Genomic DNA, 22,240 nt, shown 5'->3' with positions numbered 1-22,240 from the left:
ACCTGCACCAAAGCTGGAAGACTGGTAACCAAAGTGTTCATTAACACTAGCGAAAATTCAGACTTTTCTTAACCCGATAACGCCTGAATTAAAAAGTTTCTGCGATTTTTGTGGTAATTATGTAACTAAATGTCAATGAAATTCTGAGTCATTAGTGGCAAAATTTCTTTTGCCACTAATAGTTACGCCTGTCGGTACCATATGGTACCACCAAAATATTTTGCATCATAAATATTAGGCTCACATCGAATAACCATACTTTATACGGTATAAAAATGTTATAACAATCATAATTACATAATAAAACTTTTGTATTAACAGTACATGAGGCGAAAGTAAAGAAAATTGAAATGCTTGCTCTAAAAATTCGTTTTTTTTGGGCTAGTTGATAATTCTCAATTTTCAAAACAGCTCTAAATGCGTTAATTACAGCTTTAAAATAGCAAACTTTTCGGAAAATTTTAATGTATGTATATTTATTAATATAAAACTCAAAAACCTTATCAAATTACGATAAATGACAAAAAAGTTATGTTTAGCTCTGCAATACCTGCTGGTACCATTTGGTACCGCTAGGCGTTAATGGGTTAACCCTTCTGGCATCCTGGTCCCTCTATTTTCCCACTCACAACCTTTAGCACTTTCATTGCTGCGTTTGCATTCACGGCATCTGTCGTGTTTGTTAAAATTTGTAGTTAACGTGCGGCCGATGATTTTTACGTGATCAATATTTCTGCCTAAAATGGTTTATGTTCAAACCGTGAATTTGAAGACTGAAAACCTGGAAAAAACCGTGAATTTTATAATTTAGATTGAGTTGGAACCCTGAAATAGCTTTAAGATTTGCTTCCATTTGTGACCCTTTCGAACTCCTCATCAAGCAACCCTAATGTAATGTAATTAATGTATTAGTTAGTCCACATTTACTTTTCCTAACCCTTTCGTGCTGGCTCCTACAGGAGGAAAACTTTTTCCAAGCTACAAGTAGCATAAGAATATTTTAAACATCTCCGCACGGAGCTCTTTTTTTTTGGGGAAGAGGTATGCAGGTATTCGCGTCCCTCCAATTTGGAACCCAACTCAACGCCCAGCCATTATCCCGGCCACTTGACCCTCTAACCCTATCTTAGCACGAGTCCACAGTCAACTCATTGCATTACCAGTGTTTTTTTAAACCAAATATCGCTTCTGATTTTCAATAATTTACTCTTCAATTAGAATAGCTATCATTTTGTTATGCAAAAGGGAATTTTTAAATGGATTTCTAGCTTTGATAATAATGAAGTTAGTGAACACAAGGTAGTAGGACTGTAAACCCAGACGTCCATTATTAGTAACACTAAAATTTCATTTTAAAGTTGCTTGCACACAGAACAAAGCAAAGAATTCACTTCAAAGTATTTAAAAATTGGAGTATGCAATAAAATGTGTCCGTCCATAAACCATTGGCAATGTAACCACTTCACAATGGATTCCTGCGGTGAGGAGGATCGTAAATGTGTGGGAGGGTCGATCTTAATTGCCAAGGAGTGGCACTAGGGTCTCGCTAAGCAGGGTCTCTGGCAGGGTCTTAATACCGCAGACCATTGCTACCTCAGCGGTCACTTCCCTTCCCCTGCACCAGCTATAGCCGATGTTAGGTTTTCTGCGAATTAAAATGCTCGTCAATTCCATCCGACATTCGGCACGAAAGTGTTAAAACTATGATGTTTTTTACAAAACAAACCTCCACCTGTGGTTTTAATGACCTTACGCCATTGTTAAACGTAATTTTATTTTGAAAATGTTATTCCCTGTGAAAACTTAGAACTTCTGAGAATTCATGGTGCAAGTTTTTTTCATTAAACTTGCTTGCTCTATTATGAAAGTATTCTACTGGTCAATGCAGGTTTACATGGAGCATTTTGCTGATCACCCCAGCCTGTCTCCCCTCCCAACTTGTTTGACAGCCTTGAATCACTCCTCCCCCAATTCTTGCTCTTCCGGATCCTCATTTCTGCAGTTTGGGCCATCTACACATTAAGAATGAGCCACCTATCCCTCCAACATACCCTTTTTTCTTTCTTTTTTTTATATTTAGAATGCCCATCAGCTTAACCCAGCCCACTCCGATGAATGCTTTTTCAAAAACCATGAAGCAGATATACATGTCCTGATTACATTCTAATTTCCTCTCCTTTGAGATCCTAATTGTGGCTATAACATAACCAAATGCACTTTTTTAACTTTTCCCAAAACTGAAGCCTCAAAATTAGGGGGGGGGAGGACTATATTCAGAGAAATACAGTACTCATTTTCCCTTGCCTCCATTCGTCTATTTAAAATCCTCAGTACTTCATGTAATATTAGGGTTGTACGCCTATTGTTTCTGCATGTTATAGCTCTCTATTTCAGTTCTGGAATAAGAAGTGTTTTCACAAAATCTTTCAGCCAAGACCCCTCCTCATAGATCCTGCATATCAGTTTGAAAAACCTTCTCCTACCACCCATCTCTAGATTATTCAGAAGCTCACACATGATACTTTAATGCTCACCAACTTCTGTTCCTCCATGCTATCACGAAGAGTCCTCTCTATTTCCCTATCTAGATCCGTGGCCCAAGATTATTCTCTTTCTTTCATTCTATACTTTCCTCTCCTAGCTTCAATCTTTCCAGAGTGTTTTGTCGCATAGATCCTCTCTGTATTCTTTCCATCTACCCTGAACCTTGGCTCATTCGTCACCGTCTTTTACTCCATGCCTTTCTCGCCCACTTAGTTTCATGCTGTGATCGATTATTTATTTGCCTATACATCCATTTACCCTGCTCTGTCCATGTTCTTCCACTTCTTTCTCTATTCCATTTCTTTTATCATTTCCTCCATTACCCATGGCTTTTTTATCCTTCTACTGCCATATTGGCCAATAGACTTCTTGGCCTCTGTCTATTTCATTTTTCCATTCATCCCACCCTTCCTCTATAGTCTGCTGATCTCCAATATCCCGGATACTATTCTCCACTATTTCCTGGTATTCTTTCCCTAAGTCATCTTTAGAGCTTCTAATACCCATGTCCTTGCCCTGTTTAATATTCATCAGTCTTCTGTCTTTCAAATCTTACTTTGCATATCATAAGCTCTTGGTTATGACTTGAATCCGCATCCACCACAGGGAAGCTGCTCAAGTTTTTTACTCTGTTCTTAAACCTCTGTCTTACCATAATGTTGTCTCTCTGATAACTTGTCGTATCTCTCACTCTTACATGTGTATCTCAGGCCCTTATGCTGATTGAACCATGTTTGTGACAAATAAATTGCTCCACATGCTAAATTCAACTTTTTGCTCTATCCAGTGTTTTTGCATTCCTAATCCAAATTTCCCTCGTAAATGTATCTATTAAAGCCAATTAAAAGTGGCTGCCTTTTGAAGCTACGGAATTAATCAGTGTTTTAAGTTCATAATTATTCCCCCCTATTTGGTTTGGTCAAGCATAATATTGGTAAAAAATATCCTTTTCTCTAAAAAGTTATCAAATATTGCATGAGATGAAATATTAAGTACAGGTTACTTTCTAAAAATAGCTACATACATATTTCTTCCATTCATCAAGGTGCAATAAAATAGTGAGTTGTATGAATGATTGGAAGTACAGATTTATTTGTGATAATAAATTTTACAGTGATACTCATTGCTCTGTGAAAAATAATTAATTATAGGGTAGTATAAAAGTGAAGCATAAAATACTATGCTATATAAATATATATGTTATGTATAAACTCAAACATTCCCATCAGGATAAAAAAGAAAATTCTTCATTGAAATTAATGGGTAATCATGTTGAGTATTATTGTGAGCACCTCACATCCTAACAGAGGAAAGGCTGTCTTAAATGATCTTTATTATTTTTAGCTAACTAGTTCGTCTTGATTGTCATATTTGCAATATTTACACTTCTTACCCATACACCATGTAATTGATAATATGATGGAAGGTTTTGACCAACATACAAAATAAGTTTGTGGTAAGACAATTTTTGACAGTGTCTCTTTTCTCAATATTTTTTAATATTAATTTGTAATTATTATTATGGTTCTCATAAGTAATTCTGTTATGTCATTAGGGAATATTTCTTTGAGATCATTGTTAGTGGATTCTTATCGTCCTATTTCTTTATTGAAAGCATGATGATGATTTGCGAACAAAATTCTTCCAGACCTATGTATTTGAACTGAGCCATGTTTATTGATGCTGAATTCCCTTTTTCACTGGTTTTTCATATCCTATCTCAATCATGTTACTTCAAGTATGACTGCAATATGAAAACTTTTGAATGTAAATGAAATTTTATTTTTAAGCTTGTAAATCCATTATTTTGTTAGATTGGAATGGAGATAAATACAAATTTCGATGAACCTTTATTACCATTGTTTAGACCCCTAAGTCTCAGAGTGCAATTTTCTTCATTGAAGAAATTATGTCTGCATCCAGACTGTAAGAATTTGCTGACCAGAAAGCTATGTTGAAAATTATGAAAGCCACTGGGAAGAGAATGCAGCAGATTGCATCAATTCGTTGTCCTGCTGTTGGCCAACCAAGCAACCATTTTTGGATATAGCTCCTGTTTGGCTTGAACTTGGAATCGTTTGTTTCAGCTCCACTATGACTCTGAAAAGATAAATTTTCATTTTATTTAATGTGGATGGATCAGCTTCCATTATTACCTATATTTCCTTAATTTCTTGGAACATATACTAAAATATTCAATTTTGATTAGGTTTCAAATATCTTTCACCTCTGCAGTTTCTTGAGGTATTTTAATTTTATACAATGATATTCTTTCATAAAAAAGTAATCCCATTGTCTTCATCACATACTCCACATGTATTGGTGGCTAATACTTTCATGTCTTGAGTGATGGAGGATAGAATTCATGGAAAAATTAAGGTTTAAATATTTATACCTCCTTCGAAGTACAGAAGTTTTAGATATTCTGATAACTATTCTTGTTATCTCCTCTTCCACTGGCATTGGTTATAATTATAGCTCTCTTCCCAAACTAAACAAAGTTGTATGGAATGCACTTTAATCAAAAAAAATTTCAGCATAGGGTGATGTAGCCACTACAATGCCACTCTGAGCAATTCCAGAGGCTACCTCAATAGGTAGCAATCTGCATTTCCGTAGCAGAAATAGCTCCTTCATGTCCTCAATTTACCTTCTAAGTCAGTGGAGGTATTATTTTTTCTATGATACAATCTACCTGCAAAGTTAGGAGTAAGTGGAAAGCGTACCCCATTTCTTCTATTGCATACTTTTACGCTATGTCAGTGTTCATAGTATGAATCAACATTTTAGAAAAACTTTCTGCTATTTGAGAGTAAAATTAAAAATGAGTATGTATTAGAGCATTGGTTTTTTTATAAATTTTCCTAAGCATATTAAGGTAGATTTTGTGTCTATTATTAAAAGATCTTTTTCCAAGTTGCTTCTTCTTAAGCTCTCTTTTATGTATGTCTCCTTTTCATGAATCGCATTTTAGTCAAAATTATATTAATTTAGTGTTCCCAGAATTAAATTGCTTATAATTAGATAGACAACATGATCATGTTTCTTTCTATCCAAAGAATTGCCTGTAACTTACATTTGACGCTGCAACTGAAAGACCAACTCCTTACATTCAATTCTTTACATATTCTATTCAAGCCTATGGTATTTTTATATGGCTTCATATTTTGAAAAGGGTTCTTTAGTGGCTTACAGTTTTAATCTACTTCATAGGATTGAATGTAATTCAGTAATGGTCACTGTTCCAATCCAATGATTACAAAGCACTGAATGGGCAACTTCTTTCAATCCCCACTTTTATAAAAGTATGTGAATTGATTGGTTAATGAACCAGGTTTTACTTAATAAAGCATATTTGAGTGAACTAGTTTTACCCTGAAATGTTTTGAAAAGGAAATACTGGATTGAGAAATAATTTTAGTTCTTCTCAGTGGCATGGCAACATTGTTGGTGGCTAGAGATGCTCTAATTAGGAACTCTAATTATGTATTAGGAATCCCTTATTCTCATTAAAACTAAAAAGCTAAAAAACTAAAATTTGGCTGAGGATGGAGGACCTTAGGTAGACTTCCCTCCCTTTTTCCATGTAGAAGTTACCCATTTGGTCATCTCTGTTATTCTTTGTTTCCTGTCAATATTGCCTGAATGCTCAGGCTCTTTTATCGTATAATTATGGACATACCATGGAGAAGCATCCAGGTTTTGTTGTGCCAGAGTTGCAGTGACTGTTATTGTGACGGTGGTCCAAGACAGCTACAATAACAACTTCCAAGAAGACAAGGGCAACAAATATCAGACAGCAAGTGGTCCAGATGTCAGTGGCACATGAGTATCCAGAGCATAGTGGAGCTGACGCTGTGACTCGAGCTGCCTCAACAATGGTTACTAGCAGGCAAAGTAAAGCAATCACACAGCGTCCAACGACTTTTAGGACTGAGGATCTCTCTTCTCCATTTATATCCAACCAAAGTGGTGCCCAAGAAGCAGCTACTAATAGACCAAGAGGCAGGAATAAGTGTAGAATGTAACTGTAGGTCAACCTTGTGAAGTAGAAATGTAGGCGAATGCAGCTGTACTCCCCTGAAATGAAAATGTCCACATCTCATTGGTTTGCAAATATGTTTGACTTGGCAATCATTTCATTTGTTTTTAGTGCAGATGCATGAGGTGATCTGTGTATGAAAGAATCATCAGTGGTGTATTTAGCATATTTTTTAAACAGCCCTTGGAAATGTGCTAGAATTCACTCCACTGAGGTGCATAGTTGGCAGGTGTAAAGCTCAGTATGAATGGCATCATAGTACCTACATTAATAATCTTGAATTATGAGGAACAGGACATTAATTTAAAAAAATTATCTCCTATCAATTTTGAGGAATTTAGCTTTTAAAAACATAATCAATCATGAATATGCTCATTTAGGAGTGGAATTTACACATATTTTTACATGATTTATCAATAAATAGTGTTCTTACGTGCGTAAGGCCTTATTTTACCCTTTTATCTGTTAAGGTAGTGTCAGTAATCCAAATTTGTATCTAAATAAGCTTTTTGCATGATTCTGAAGCATTTGATTTAATTCAGGTTAATTGAATAATTATTATTATTTTTAATGTGTTAAACAATTAGTACTCCAAAAGTTTATTCTGAGCTTAACTCTTTAGTAAAAAATTATGAGGAAACATTATTATATTTTTAAAATAGGTACATGCCAATTTTATGGTGGTCGGGCATAGGTCTATAATTATTCAGCCAAATCAATTCAAGTATGTGACAATCAATATCTTCCATGACCAGTTTTTCATGATATTGTTCTCATGCTATTAATGTGAACATTTTAAGAATTATCCATCCCTTATGTCTTTGTGTAATATTATACTCAATTTCATGGTGTAACACTGGAGGCAAATAGCTTTCCTAGATGGATTTACCTACAACAGTTCTTGAGTTGCAGTTATCAGTTTTGTAGCCAATCAGTTCAAATGGCTTCGTATAATAGGATTTGGCAAACTGTACTGGTTCAACTTCCTTCCACATAAGTTTAAGAGCATTTGTAGGATATGCATCTGTAAAATAAAAAAAAACATGAGAGTTTGCTGTAATAAAATATCAGCTGAACTAATTTTAGTCTAATACATTAGTATAGGTATATAGTATAATTATAATAATATGTAATAATGTATATAATATGTAATAATGTAATATTAGTATATATGTATACATAGTTAATTTTGAATTGATGAATATGCCTCAGGTGGGTTTTTTAAATGAAAATTACTAAAAAAATTTAACATAGTTTTCGTTCACTTTGAATAAACTATCTTTTACTTTAATTCAGACTTTTCATCACAGGGATATACGTTCATCCTTATTTGATAATCAATTCCTGTTTGTGGCCAATAACATTCTTGGCCATGCTGGATGCTTAATTGGGAGCTTTGCTTTATATTATATGTACTCACAGCTGGCCATTCTGATGTGACACATTTGCGTGTCCATGGGAAAGTTGGTCAAGTTCATAGGACATGAAAGCTTCATGGTGACCCTTGAGAGAAAATAAGCAAAAGCATTGTTAGTTAAAAATATCTAAGCTTTAACTCCTGTATGATTAGAATAGATTCTAAATGTAACTTCACTATGACTCAAGGTGGAGAGGGCTGGAACTGACCTAGAGCTGAGAAGTACATCACCATTATGTGATATCCTCACCAACGTATTGGGCTTGAGAAGGTCATTGATTTGACCCTCTATTTCATTTGAAAAAAACAAATCAGGTGACCATATATCTTCAGCGCTTGTTAGTGTTATGTATTTTAAGCCATCTGCAAAAACAAGTTTACAGCACATTAGCACTTTCCTTAGTACAAATATTTTCCAGTAGCATTGGGTTGTTTTCAATTGTAAGTTTAAAAAAAACATGTATTTGAAATGTTTTTTATACCTGAACGGATTTCCCATTCAAACACTTGCTCAAGTAAGGTACAACTCTCAAATCAGAAATTTGCTCTGGAGTCATGTCTACTGCAAATCATAACTACTTAGCCTGCCCCTTTGGGTGGGATAAGAGTCATATGCATCCATGAACCACATGAATTGTTCACTGGACTATACATAATTTGATTAAGCTATAATTGCAAAAATTGAGCCATGAAAATTTTTTAATGAAAAAATTGTGCGTTTATGAAAACTGTGAACTGAGTGTTTAGCTGTGCCCTTGACTTTTGAGAAAACCAAAGACATTTTGGCAATGAAGAGTCTTTAAGCCCCTTTTTCCCTGGCCATGTGCCTGGCTCACATGTTTATTATGTGGCACAAGTGGCCTTGGATGCTATCAGCATTGCGTCAGCATTGGCTGTCGCCAGAGTAGTAAAATTTCTTCAAGTCAACCATGAATTGTAAAAATACGATTTATCTCTGTGGCCCTTAATTATTAACTATGCATATTCTTGATTTAACAACAAACTTATGATAGCATAATTTTATATTTACCTGAAATTGGGAAGTTAGTTGACTATTTTAATTTGCCTCCTTAGATTATACACATATATTGATTATTGATTGATACTTGTTGATACTGTAAGTGGAGGCAATTTTATTTTCAATTGAATAATTTTTACTTCATGATATGCATATCCACTAGTGTATATAATTCATTCTGAATGGTTGTCTGCACAAAAGAGTAGGTAACCAACAATATGTATCTGTATTTTTAGAACTTCATTTTCAAACACCATAATGAAGCCATTACCAGTACATTTACAGTAAAGTTGTATGAAAAGTACACTGACTCAGCCTGTTCTTTTAATTAGTGTGGCAGGGCTGATTTGTTTGCCCTCCAAAACCATGTTGATGTGACAGATATGAGATCAGGTGGTAAACTTATCATTACATATTAATAGCTGCAATTTGAGTCATTACATAGTTTATTTTTAGAAGTGAATACTTGAAATTACGTACCTTGAGGAGAAAAATTTAGCCTTTTGTCATTCCATGTCTGCCTCATTGTCAAAGACACTGTGAACTCCTGGAATTTCATAAGAAATATCGGGTATCAATAATTTTACAAATCTTTTCCAACATGAAAATATGAGCAAAAACGGGAAAGTGGTGCTATCCACGAGCATACAAAGCTGGGGAAGAGGATGCATACCTCCCTATCGATCAGTCCTTTTTGGTAAAGGATTAGTGGAATAAAACATATGCTATTATCTTGAAATTTAAAGGGTACCTAGTGACTATAGTGATGACTAATATTGTCTTATTAACTCCACGATCATCTCCTTATTGCCATTTGCTGTCCCTTATCCATCATGTTTTCCTCTTTTGAATGGAATTCTCATACACCCTCTTGCAATGGTTGAAATTTACAAGTTACATTTGGTATTTGTACTTTTTCAGTCATTGCTGAACTCATAAAATAAAGAAAAGTCCATTTATGAAAGTTTTATCCTTTACCAGTGGATGAATCTCTGCATAACGCATTATAGGGGAAGAGGCGAAAGCATAAGACATGATTATGTTCTAGAGAAATAAAGCAATTGGTATCATATATAATCTGACCTAACTATGTTTGAACTTTTCATGTAGCATATTAGCTTGACCTGAGAAAAGGATACTGTTTGAATCATTTTCGGCACTGAGGACTCTTTTTCTTTGAAGGGTTCAAAATTAATTCTGCTGTAAGAGGACCTTACCTTATTTTGATCGTCTATTGGCCCAATGGAGCGAACAAATGTGTTTACCTTCACCATGACAAAATCATCACCTCCATAACCTGTGGAATAGTGCAAAAAATTGGCTTAGGATTCACTAGCATTTTTAAAAGTTTTTCAAACAAGAAATAGCTCTTGTTCATAGTAAAACCAAGAAAATGGAAAACCATGTTTTTTATTTCCAGATTGGTTTCAAATGACCAAAAGTGTCCTAATGGTATAAGCATTGCAATTGATGATCTTCATACCCTCACATTTCTCAAAACATTTGCTGCAGCATGACCCAATTATGGACTACACTCAACCATTGCCCTGGGTAACTATATTAAGGAGCTATTTAACCTCATTTTTGTAGCTTTAGCTTTTTTGTATGGGAAACGTGAGAAATGCTCAGCAATATTAAAGTTTCAAGTTTTTTAGATGCTCGGTGTAATTAGTTTTACAGATTTTGAAGAGGAACAGTGATTCTGCCATGATGATAATTTGATAATTCTATAATTAATTCCATACTGGTACAAGAGCTAAGTTTTAAACATTTGCTGATATATTTGAATTATAGTATTGGGGAATAGCATGAACCTGAGTATTGGGTGGTGCAGTGGCGTACTAGGAATACACTTTGGGGGAGGAAATGAGGGCAACCCTCCCCCCAGGCAACAGGGTTCCGGGAATATTTTAGAAAAATGACATGGCTGGAAATACATTTCACATCATTTTAACACTAAAAATTTAACTTTAAGCAGATGTAGTCATTATATGTCAAAACTAGACAAAATTTTTAAATATTTTTTTTTATTTCTCTGAGACTTTGGGGGGGGGGGGGAGGAGGAATATATCCCTCATCCCCCCATAGTTACGCCACTGGGATGGTGAGGTATCCATTGAAAGTATGGATTGGTTATTGAGTCTCCTCCTACTGAAGTCTAAATTTGCCTCTGGCTTCTATTGCATCAATGTCTGATCTTAATGCAATTTGTTTGCATATTTTGTGCACAGTTGAGTCTTCCAGATACTCCACTTGCTTACCTTCTAGACATCATTTTGTTGGTATTTGCTCCTCTCTTACAATGCATATTTGTCTAAATTTTCTTCCTGATTGTGAGTGAACGAGATATCTAGATTCTCAGCAATGAAATATCATTTCAAACCATCACGACATATTTCATGCATCATAGATTTTCAAGTTAAAAAAAAAATGTTCCATGAAATCTCCATTGCTCCATTTTTTCTCTCTCTACACATTCAATGAAGACTGCATTAATTGCATTACCATACCTTCCTATGGAGTTTTCTTTGTGTATTACAAATGCGTAACCCAAAAAATCTCTTAGCCAGGTACCTCTCATGGCTGTGACCTTCAGTTAGCTCCCTTATCTTATTTATTGTTTGCAGCCTGTTTTGGAATTTATTTTGTATTTTGTTTTAATCAAAAAAAAAAGTTGGATCAGACTTCGGGATTTAAAAACCTAATCCTTGATTGAAATTTTTTATGATCAAAATTTTATGTCTGCATCCTTTTTACAATACATATATATGATTCAAACATTTACTGCTATTAAAATATAATTTTGTGTATTTGAGATTTCCAAAGAGGGTTATTAATGTAAATTCATATGTACTTACCACTTTCATTGTGTACAGGTGGCCTAACGCGTTTGTCATACCTCTCTGGATTCAAGAGAAGCCGTAGGAGTTCTGTCTCACTCTCCCTTAAATCAGTCCTGCTTGATGGAAGGTAAATAGGTAAATGAAGTAAGAGATACATAGTACTGAGGAGAACTTTTACCATAGCTCAATATACTACATACACAATAGCAGGGGCACAGCTAGGAATTAAGGCTTTAGGTGCAACTAATACCAGGGTGGGTGGGGGTATGGAATACCCACCAGGATAAGCGGTAGGCACGAGATTAATAAATTGTGGAATTCTAAGATGAATGGTTCAAAATGGTGAGTTTTACAGCTTTCCGAGGGATATTTTATTAATGCTTAAACTATTTTATTAATAATATCAATCCAATTGAGTAAAATGGATTAAACTTAAAAATATCTCTGAGCTCTGGGGGGGTTTATCCCCCAAAACCTCTGCACAATATTATTCATGACAAATTCATATGTTATTATAATTTAAAAGCTGAGTACTCATTTTTATAAAATTTTTACCTAATTAATAATAACTGTAATACATTTTTACCTATTGAATAATTACCTAATTTTAAATAGGTAAAATGATGATTATCAGAGTGGAGTATAATTATTGGTGAACATGACATGTATTAATTTTATTTCCCTATTATGCATTAGCAAAATATTTACTTGAGCTATTTTTGGTGCCATTGTCAACTATTGTTAAGCATACATAAACCACACTCTGGAAAATTGGAAGTTGCACTACGATAAAATGTGTTAATCCAGTTGAATGGTCCAAAACAAATGAAAGAGCTCTAATTTTGCTTGCTGCCACCTAATGCGGTGACAAATAGCTGAATATTTTTTTTGCGAAATTTCAGATTATTGTGCCCTCTAGAAGCTGTGGCCCTCTGTTTTGTTTTGCCATTTGAATCCACAGGGAGAGGGAGATATTTTTTTTACCTTTCTGCAAGCACTCAAAGTATGACTAGTGACTTAAGTGTCTTGAGTGCCAAAGGTACACCACCTTGGGGGCCAGTTTCGGGCCTTCGGTTTGGCAGGCGAGGACTTAACCCCGCCGCCACCGAGGCCAGCTAATTTTTACCAAATATAATCCAGCTTCACTTCGAATCCCCTCATAAATGGTGGTTTTTTTCTGTTTTTCCAATTTTGTGACATTTACCTCGATATTGGTGGAAGGCTCATGCTTGATGGGTGGTCCAGGGCTTGAACCACTAGGGCCCTCCCCCCTCTATGATCCATCCCTGACTTCATTATTAATTACGTATAGTAATAGTAAAAAATAGTATTATTTCTACACCATAGATATTTGTCTCATTGTGGCTCCAATAAAAATAAAATGGTTCCAAAAGATCTTTGATTGGCATTGCTAAAATTTGGGTAGATTGATTGCCAGTTTTTGATGAAATCATTATCCAGGACATGCATTAATGTTCACTTATTGTTTATTGTTCAGGATTGGAGAGCAGTTCTTATTGTTTGATCATTGGAGGTATTTCTATTCTTCTTTAAGTCTATCTTGCGTACACATTACTTTTCTTGTGCATTTATAGTTGGCCGTGAGTTATTTTAATCACATGATCTATTAATCCATAGAGCAACATAAATGAAATGAGTTCTGGTGTCTGCTAAATGCGCTACTCCATTCATCATTAATAACACATACTTAATTGATTATAAATTTACTCTTGTTACACTTCTGAAACTCTAGGCATTTACTCCTAGGGTCCACTCGCGGTGACAGAAATCTACGGCTGCCCCTAGTTACTTATGTGTACTGCAGTTTGCCTTTATTTTAGGATACGGCGTGGTTTTGTTGCGAGTAGCGTTTTTGTATACATATGCGATTACCATTTCCTCGTGCAAACTACACAATCTTTGATTTTTTCACTGTGTGAATTTAATTAACGTAGTTTCTATTTCTATTTCCCTTTTAGTCAATCAGATATTTGTGCTATTGTTCACATGAATTGCTTTACCATTTTACACGATACATATGATGAGGTCGTTTACCCCCACCCGAATACTCTGTTAATTTCCTAAATTCAATGAATTGATTGATTGATTTAATGGAAACTTTAATTTATACAGGTACATTATTCCTCATTCAGCCACTCACTATTAATTAAAAAACTATGCATCGTAGAAGTTACCACCCTAGTTCGTGACGTAATTCGAGGGAAATGAGCGAGGGAGGAAGAGATCAATGTGGTGTCGCACCCATGGTGATTAGATTGGTGCAGACGGAGACAAATTATTTACGTAGACTATATCACTTCTGTATTTGATATTTCAAACGTAACCAATGGAAAAGTGTGAATATGTTTATTGTTAACGTTCGCCTTCTGAGTCGGGAATTAAACATTTTTCGTTGTTTGCCATTTTTGTTCACTCCATTTATACCACCAAAAAACTGCCCATACAAAACTTCCTCCAAATAGATTAGTCGCTTCGGTCAGAGAAAATTTTCCTTGCCTATCGAAATTTTGGTGCTCTCAACGTGCGTAAATAATTCAGTGTTTATGGCGTGATGTTGCTACTCTGATGGAGATAGAAATAAACCGTCATTTCGACCTAGGATTTGGTTGCTATTGCGAAGTGTTTATTGTAGACTCGGAGGACCTACTCTTTCAGTGATTCAACCCCACGTTTGATTCGGATAGGCGTGGGTAAAATTCAACTCGGTCTAAGATATTGGTGTCGTATGAACTTCACTCATGTTGCGTAGGGAGGTTGAGCGAGTTAATTCCCGTCGGCCATGCCTTTGCGCGAATATTTTCTTGTATAAGTGACCAAGGACTTCACCAGGGGTTCGATATTGGAACTCTCTAGGCTATAGTCCAGTATTATGCCACCTAATGTCCGTTGGAAAATTTTGTTATCGGAGTTATCTACCGAGTTATTTTTAATTAACCAATACATAAAAGACCGCTCATTCTGTTTCAGGAAAAAGTACGCCACGTTAAAGTTCTTTTATTTTTGCGTTGTCTTATGGTACGAAAACTGTGTTTATGCGAATAATGATTTTATTATGCAGAGAAAACAGAAGTTTTGGGCATTTTTATGGTTGCCGCTCGTATGCATCGCGTTTACAGCTTCGTAGCAGGAAAAGGGATATATGTGTCAAAATTTCCTGTACATATGTTGTAGCTATAGACTTTTGCAACCATCATATGAAGTTTCATGACATTACGGTTATTAATATTGCAGTAGTGAATGGAAATGTAGATAGTCGTTATTTTCAGATCTGCGCTCCCGAGGAAATCACCGTTTGCAATGTGTTCATGCTCTAGTGTTCATCATTGTACTATCCGCAAATTTCCACAGGGGAGAATGACGCCTCGGTAGCTTGACTGGCTAAAGCACTCGGCCGGATATCGAGGGGTCCGGGTTCGAATCCCGGTCAAGGCGAATGATTTTTCCTGTGTGGATTTTTCGCATTACCGAGTGTATGCCGACCGGAGAGACAAAGGGTGCAGGATTGTCCAGTAAAGAGCCCAGTTCGTTCGTGCGGTGCTTGGAATTGTCCAGTGCAAACATTGACGTACGCAGGAGCGGATTTAGGGGGGTCACAGGGGTCATAACTCCCCAATTTTAATCAGGAAAAAAATTATTAGTTTAATAGTTTTTGTACTCTTGTAAAGGAGTAAAGGGAGTTTATATGCAAATGCATGGCTACAAGAACCAAAGGTGAGAGAAGTTTGAGTTTTATTCATTGTAGAGCGCAGCACTCCCTACTGCAAAAGCGCCTCTCTCTTCCGGAATCTCAACCAATGTCATGACCCCCACAATCAGCAAAAAGAAAAAAGTACTCGGTGAATTACTCAAAGAGAATCCGAAATCTTTTTGGTCATGTGAGTGAGAGTTGTAGGGAAAATCTTCAGCCGTTGATTCGTCTTGATAAAGATGGTAAAATTTTCACCGAAATTATTGACAAAGCTAGCACATTGAACTCCCAATTCTTAAGATATATTACAGACTCCACAACAGAAGATATTATGTGTGATTTAGACATTCCATTATCTAAGAAGTATACGAAATAAATCAGTATTTAAAGGGATGGGACAGCTAAACAGCTAAAATCGATAAAAAATAATTAATCTCCGGGTCCGAAGGGAATAACCGCGCCTGTCCTCAAGAAGTTAGCGCCGCAGACTGCACCATTCTTAGAGATAATTTTCAATAAGTCCTTGTCTGAAGGAAAGATACCAATATGAAAATTGCGAACGTTACACCTATGTTCAAGAAAGGAAACATACAGATATTCTTTAATACAAATTATAGTAATGTGGGTTAAACGAAACAGTAGTAAAGTGGGTACGTGACTTTCTGAGAGATCTTAAGCAAAAGTATTTATTGGCGGAATTAGCTTTGATGTAATTTAAGTGTCACCAGGAGACAAGAAAGAGAAATCAACATTAATTAAATATATAAATGACTACTGATCCCGAATTTGGTGTAAAATAAATCCATTTACTGACGACGCTATCGCCGAATAAGTCATAACTATGGCTTTGAAATTCTATATCTTCGGATTTAATCAGCATTCATGTGCGTAGCCAATAGTAGGGACTAAAGCCTAGGTTAATTTGAGCAAATGAACGGCCGTATATTTTTTGCTTAGGTTGTCCAACTATCCTCATGTATATGCACTGGATGGTCTCAACATAAAGGTGACAGATGAAGGGAGTTACGATAACATCGAACCTATCGTGGAGAAGTAATATTTGCAGCAGAGACCTGAAGTAGCTAGGATTCGTCAAGCGTTTTGTGGGTGGATTTTAGGATGAAAAAGTAAAAGAGAGGTGCTATTTCTCAATCTTCCGAGCACACCTTGAATACGCAGCGAGCATACGTGAGCCGGCGCAGAAAGACTTAATATGCAAACAAAACAAAGCGCGATTTGACAACAACTGATACGGCCGAACAGAAAGCGTTACACAGACGTTAAACGGATTAGGCTGAGAGCCACCAGAGACTCGGAGGCTGCGCGCTTGGTAAATTGCTTTTTAAAATTTAAAATTCGAGAATAGATATCTTTCAGAGGGAGAACATCGTATTAGAACCCCCCTACATTCTACCAGGTGTGCTATGGCCCGTGGTCGATCGGCATAAACCAGGGATTTCAAATAACCCCATAACTGGCACGGTGGGGGGCACATAGGGGCTTGCTCTCCAGATTTGACTCCATGCGATTTCTTTTTATCAAAAGTCGACTTCATCAGTGTATGCGCAATGGGGGTCGCCATTTATCCGATGTCATTTTCAAGACTGCATGAAAAAAAATTGGGATATTGTTTTCTCAAATAAAGAAACATTTAAAACAATAACTGAAGTACTTTTGTTTTTATTGGCCTTTCAAATAAGTAAGTTTCACTACCTACCATATAAAAGAGAACCACAGAAAAAATAAATAGAGAATAGGAGCACGATATTCGGAAAATTAATCGAATTGGAAGGAATTCCGAACATACCTGGCGGCAATTGTCCACGTTGCCGTGGCGAGGATGGCCAGCGCCCAGATAAGCCTCTTCATCGCGGTCTTCGTCCACGGTGAGTCAGAGAATCAGCGTGTCCACTGCTCGACGGTGGTGGCTGTGTCGTTTATCTCGCGTTTGGAGACTGCGTTCGGAGCGAGCGTACGGTTCACCGGTCGGCGTCGATTTGCGCGTCGTCGAATTCCAGCGATGTGAATGGAGAGCGGACACCACCCTTCGCTCGCGGGTAAAGGGAAAAGGCATTCAAAAATCTGAGCGGTCAAAAGCTCCCTCTCCCTCCCCCTGATTCCGAACGAGCAGACTTGATTGCTGAATGGCTCTCTAAATTGCGTTCAACGTTCCCTGGCCAAGTGTTTCCTAAAGGGGGAGAGACGGTTGGGGATGAGGTTTGCGCGACGTATTGGGGATCGGTAGGGCACTTCAAGTTTCTAGCTTGAATGCTCGCCGTCATCGCTTTCTTATCGAGGACCTTTTGGCAGCGAAGTGTGGTTGTCTGAAGACGTGGAGTAATGCTGGCATGTAAGATGGCGCGAACTTTACTCGGATTTTATCAGTTAAAATTCGATAGTGACGGAGTTCCGGGGGTATAAAATCGTTTCAGGGGCCGTATTCTGTATTTCGTCGGTACCGCACCGGTCGGTTTCCCTTCCCAGCCCACCGACAGCACATCATTCCGTACCGACGACGGTTTCCATACCGACGACGGCAAATTCAGCGATTCAGTATGGTCGTCGGTATCAAACCAGTCGGTACGGTTTCCCCTCCAGGGGCCGTATTCTGTAACTCCAAACCGATCGGTGCGGCACCGATTCGTCGGGTGCGACGTCACACCGACTCCCGGTGAGAAGTCGTGCGATTCTGTACGAACCCGGTCGGTGCGGCACCGACGAGGGGACGGGAGATCGTCGGTAGCCGTACCGACAGCAAAAAGGTGTCGGTACGGCCACCGACTTGTGGGTTTCATGAACTCCCCGGTGCGCATTGTACGTTTTATTTTGTTTTTACCTCATCACCGAGTAAAGAATGAGGTTTTCTGCAACGTTATATTTTTCTGCCCCTTCGAATACGCCTCTATAATTCACTGTGTCATCATCTATATTAATTACCTTGACAGAAATATAAGATAATGGTTAATAAAAATGAGGTTTGCTAACATATAATGACTTTCTCTCATTTATGTTACCACTTTCACTCGCTTGTAATAGGCTTTATTTCTCTCTATCATCATTTATTTGCTCCTTTGACATAAAAAAGATATTTTTGATTAAATATGAGTTTTGCCGCGATGTTATCACTTTATATCACTCTGAATAGGCGACTGTTATTTCACTCAATCATCAATTTGGCGTTTCTCTCGGCATAGAAATAAGATCTTTTTATTTAAGTATGAAGTTTGCCACAACGGTATCAGTTTCTTTCATTTGTAACGGGCAACTATATTTCATTTCATCGTCAGCCATAGATTCCCTTGACGATAAAAGAAGATATTTGTTAATAAGTATGAGGTTTACCGCAATATTATCATTTTCTCTCACTTGGAATGCGCAACTTATACAAATGTATTTCACCCAATCACAATTTATTTACTTCCTCGTCATTACACTTCTTTTAATTACACCCAGCTCCATATTTTTATAACAATTTCCTAACTTGTTCCTCTAATATGACATTTACATTTGAATCCTACGTTCACGTTCCATGGTATGCTATTTTCGTCTGCTACGGTGCCAATGGCATAGCCTTCCGTTGATAACATTTATACGGAACTTACTTAATGACAACTATATTACCAAATCATGAATAAATAGCATTATACGGAACCAATATTTAAAAAAAGAAACTACGATCTCAAGGATAGTTTCAATAATTCATTCCAGCAACAACAATCTCCATCACGTACAAACTTTATTGTGATGTTGTAATATTGTTTCCTTCGATTCTGTAGGTACAGCATTACTACCACACATTATATAAGCATTGTTAACAACTTATCCAATATCGTTTATCTTAATCTAGCAATAAGTCGTAATTTCCGCAAATAAAAAGATTGAGAATGACGACAATAAACTGTGCCAATGAGTCTTCTCTTGTTTTTACCCTTCTTTCATTGGTGGAGACACGTGAAACTTCGGATATAGTCGGATTTTCCCTGTTTGGGAAGGAGAGGGAATCGTACCGACTGGTTTGAAACCGACGACCTTACAGAATCGCTGAAAGTGTCGTCGTCGGTGCGGAATCCGTTGTCGGTACGGTTTGTTGTCCAGTCGGTGGGCTTGAAAGGGAAACCGACCGGTGCGGCACCGACGAAATACAGAATACGGCCCCAGGTTTGACTTGGTTGAAATGCGATATATCCATGATAAAATATTAAAAAATTGTTATTTCCTCTCTTAAATATATAGCTTCAATTCCGATCGGTGGTGGAGTTTTATATTTAAGGGTAGATATTACCATTTGTCGTTTATATTTTATCATGGCGTTCCGGGGTTTATTTTGCGGCTTAAAGGTTATTTATAGGGAAAGGGGATAAAAATGAAACTATTCGTGATGGAGGTAAAATTTTCGAACGGAGCAGCATACCCATTCGGTTAGATTATAGCTAAAAAGTGATGGGTACATTATATTTCTTGAGTGAAGAACCCCTGCGACCTCGCCGATGGTCTATACGGCGCGAATCGGTCACTAGCGATTACAAATTGTTTCCAAGAACTAATGAATACAAAACTAAGATTAAATTGAGTATGCGTTCTAGAATCAAGGGAAAGCCGCGACCTTCTTTTCATGAGACGTGGTGGCGCACACTACAAGCACAAACATTAAAATTGAAATATTTCATTTAGAACTTTTCCATTCCCGAGCAAGAAAGCTTAAGCGCAACAGATTCGAGGAGGCCCGAGCGGTTTTTCCGTAAATTTGAGTGCAGGCAGGCCGAGATTTTTTCGTTTCTGAAGGAGAAGATTCGAGTTACTCGAAACAGTTTCTCCAAGACTCGAACCAACTCGCTCGCTTGACTCGATCGAATGAATGAATGAGCTTGCGAATTTTTTTAGCTGTTTTGTAGGGCTCAAGTGCAGGGCCTGCACTTCAGATCACCATTACTTTATCATTTGATGCCTATTTCTTGCAGGGCCGATATGTGAGAACTGTGTTTACTGTAATTTTAAGAGTTTTAATGAAGTGAGTGAATTGAAGAGGGATGACTTTTTTATACTGGATACAAATATTGAAGGCATATATATGCGCCAGTAGTGAATAGAGAGTAAATATAATGTAGACGAGGAGGAGAACAGAGGAGAGAAAATGGTGGAGAGGATGTAAGAGTTAACGATTTTTTATTTTGAGGAAAACTTCTATTTTATTTATCCTGAGTAAATATTATAGCAACTTAGTGGAAATTCCGACCAATTATTAGCGGAGGTTACTCGTCTTAACGACACATGATGTTATTTTTTATATTATTTTAGCTTTTGGTAATGACTGGAATACATCGCAATCTGCTGCGTTTTTAATAGATTTTGTGGAATACAACCATATTAATTATACTCAGTCAGTCTTATCTGCATTCCAGATATATGATATACCCGTCACATTTTAGCTGTAATCTAACCTAATACGTATGTTTCTCTGCTAAAAAATGTTACTTTCTTCAAGATTTGTTTCATTACTTAATCATCATAAATTTTCCCCTAAATAACCTCTAAGCACCACCTTGAGTAATTCTAAACATTGATTTGGCCCCGATGCAGAGCTCAATCTCGGTGATGAAGTGCAATCGAAGCTGTCAGGAATTGAGTTGAGCTATTTCGGCCCTTTTACCATACCTCTCTATATTTCTCGCGCGCAATCTGACTTGTTGAAGCTTACCGATAACTTAAAAAAAACTTTGTTATCGATAATTGTAGGGAGGAGAGCATGGTCAGTTTAAAGTTACGTTGAGTGATTAGTTTTCCCATGTGTGATTTTATGGAATCTACTTGGCATAATGAAAAGTAAAGAAAACTTTGTAATTCCGCATAAATATTTAATGTACGACCTAGGTTTCGGCGTGGCTCGTCATCATCTGGAATAGGTTGACTGATTTAAAATAAGGCACGAAATCATTGGCGTACCCAGCAGGGGAGAGGAGAGGGCAGCTGCTCCCCCTTGAAGCACAAGTAAATTTATTTCAAAACGAAATTTTTGAACAAAGTTTCTTTAAATCCAAGAAAAGTGATCTCAGTATAAAACGTAATGAAAATATTTTTTCCAAGCAAATAGTTTTAAAAGCTAATAAAGCGCTATCGTAATTTTCTTGAAATATTTGTTTCATAACCTTTTCTGTGTTACAACTTGAACGACCACGGTTTGCCTCCCTCTAGTTTTGATCCTGGGTACGCTCCTGCACGAAATGATTGGGTATATTTAATTACACACTACTGAAAAAAGTAATGCATTCGGCGGAGTATCTTGCCGTTACCATACCCTCGCCCTTAATTCGTAAAAATAAGTCAGACTGCGGTGCTTATATTTTACTTTATTTACCTCAATTCTGGAGGGTCCTACAGCCCCTTTTTCGTACGTGCCTCTACCTGAAAGTAATCAACCAGAAAAACTTTACCATGATCCCAGTAAGAAAGCCGCCCGGGAGGAGAACAGGATCTTTGTAAGGTTATGTAAACAGAGTTAAAATAAGGACACCCAATGATAATGTATAGGTATTTCAATATATACAACTGAAAAAAGTAATTCATATGGCGGTGTATCAGTGCATACCGTAGCCATACTCTTGCGCATGATTCGTTTAACTAATGCTAACAGCGGTAAATATATTTTTCTTCATTTTCCACAGTTCGGGAG

At 36.9% G+C, this 22,240-nt stretch overlaps 1 protein-coding gene across 1 annotated transcript; it reads right to left on the bottom strand.

Annotated features, from left to right (window-relative positions):
- Positions 1-3,607: 3,607 nt before the first annotated feature.
- On the bottom strand, positions 3,608-17,644 carry LOC124154015 (glutamate-gated chloride channel-like). The gene is made up of 9 exons (XM_046527486.1): positions 17,381-17,644; positions 11,880-11,977; positions 10,239-10,318; positions 9,502-9,568; positions 8,213-8,366; positions 8,007-8,089; positions 7,476-7,610; positions 6,227-6,624; positions 3,608-4,644 (listed from the first exon to the last, which is right to left on the bottom strand). The coding sequence occupies exons 1-9, from the start codon at positions 17,440-17,442 to the stop codon at positions 4,423-4,425; spliced, it is 1,299 nt and encodes a 432-aa protein (XP_046383442.1). The 5' UTR covers positions 17,443-17,644; the 3' UTR covers positions 3,608-4,422.
- Between the last annotated feature and the right edge of the window lie 4,596 nt (positions 17,645-22,240).

This window comes from Ischnura elegans, chromosome 2, assembly GCF_921293095.1.
Source record: "Ischnura elegans chromosome 2, ioIscEleg1.1, whole genome shotgun sequence".
NCBI lineage: Eukaryota > Metazoa > Arthropoda > Insecta > Odonata > Coenagrionidae > Ischnura > Ischnura elegans.
This window is presented reverse-complemented; position numbering and strand designations above follow the sequence as displayed.

Bases quoted from the DNA above. Each gene is read 5' to 3' on its own strand.
- LOC124154015 (XM_046527486.1), bottom strand. From the start codon at position 17,442: ATGAAGAGGCTTATCTGGGCGCTGGCCATCCTCGCCACGGCAACGTGG. The intron at 8,090-8,212 runs GTCAGTTCCAGC...TTTTCTCTCAAG, and splicing joins GATGTACTTCTCAGCTCTAG to GGTCACCATGAAGCTTTCAT. The intron at 6,625-7,475 runs GTAAATCCATCT...TTTTCATTTCAG, and splicing joins CAACTCAAGAACTGTTGTAG to GGGAGTACAGCTGCATTCGC.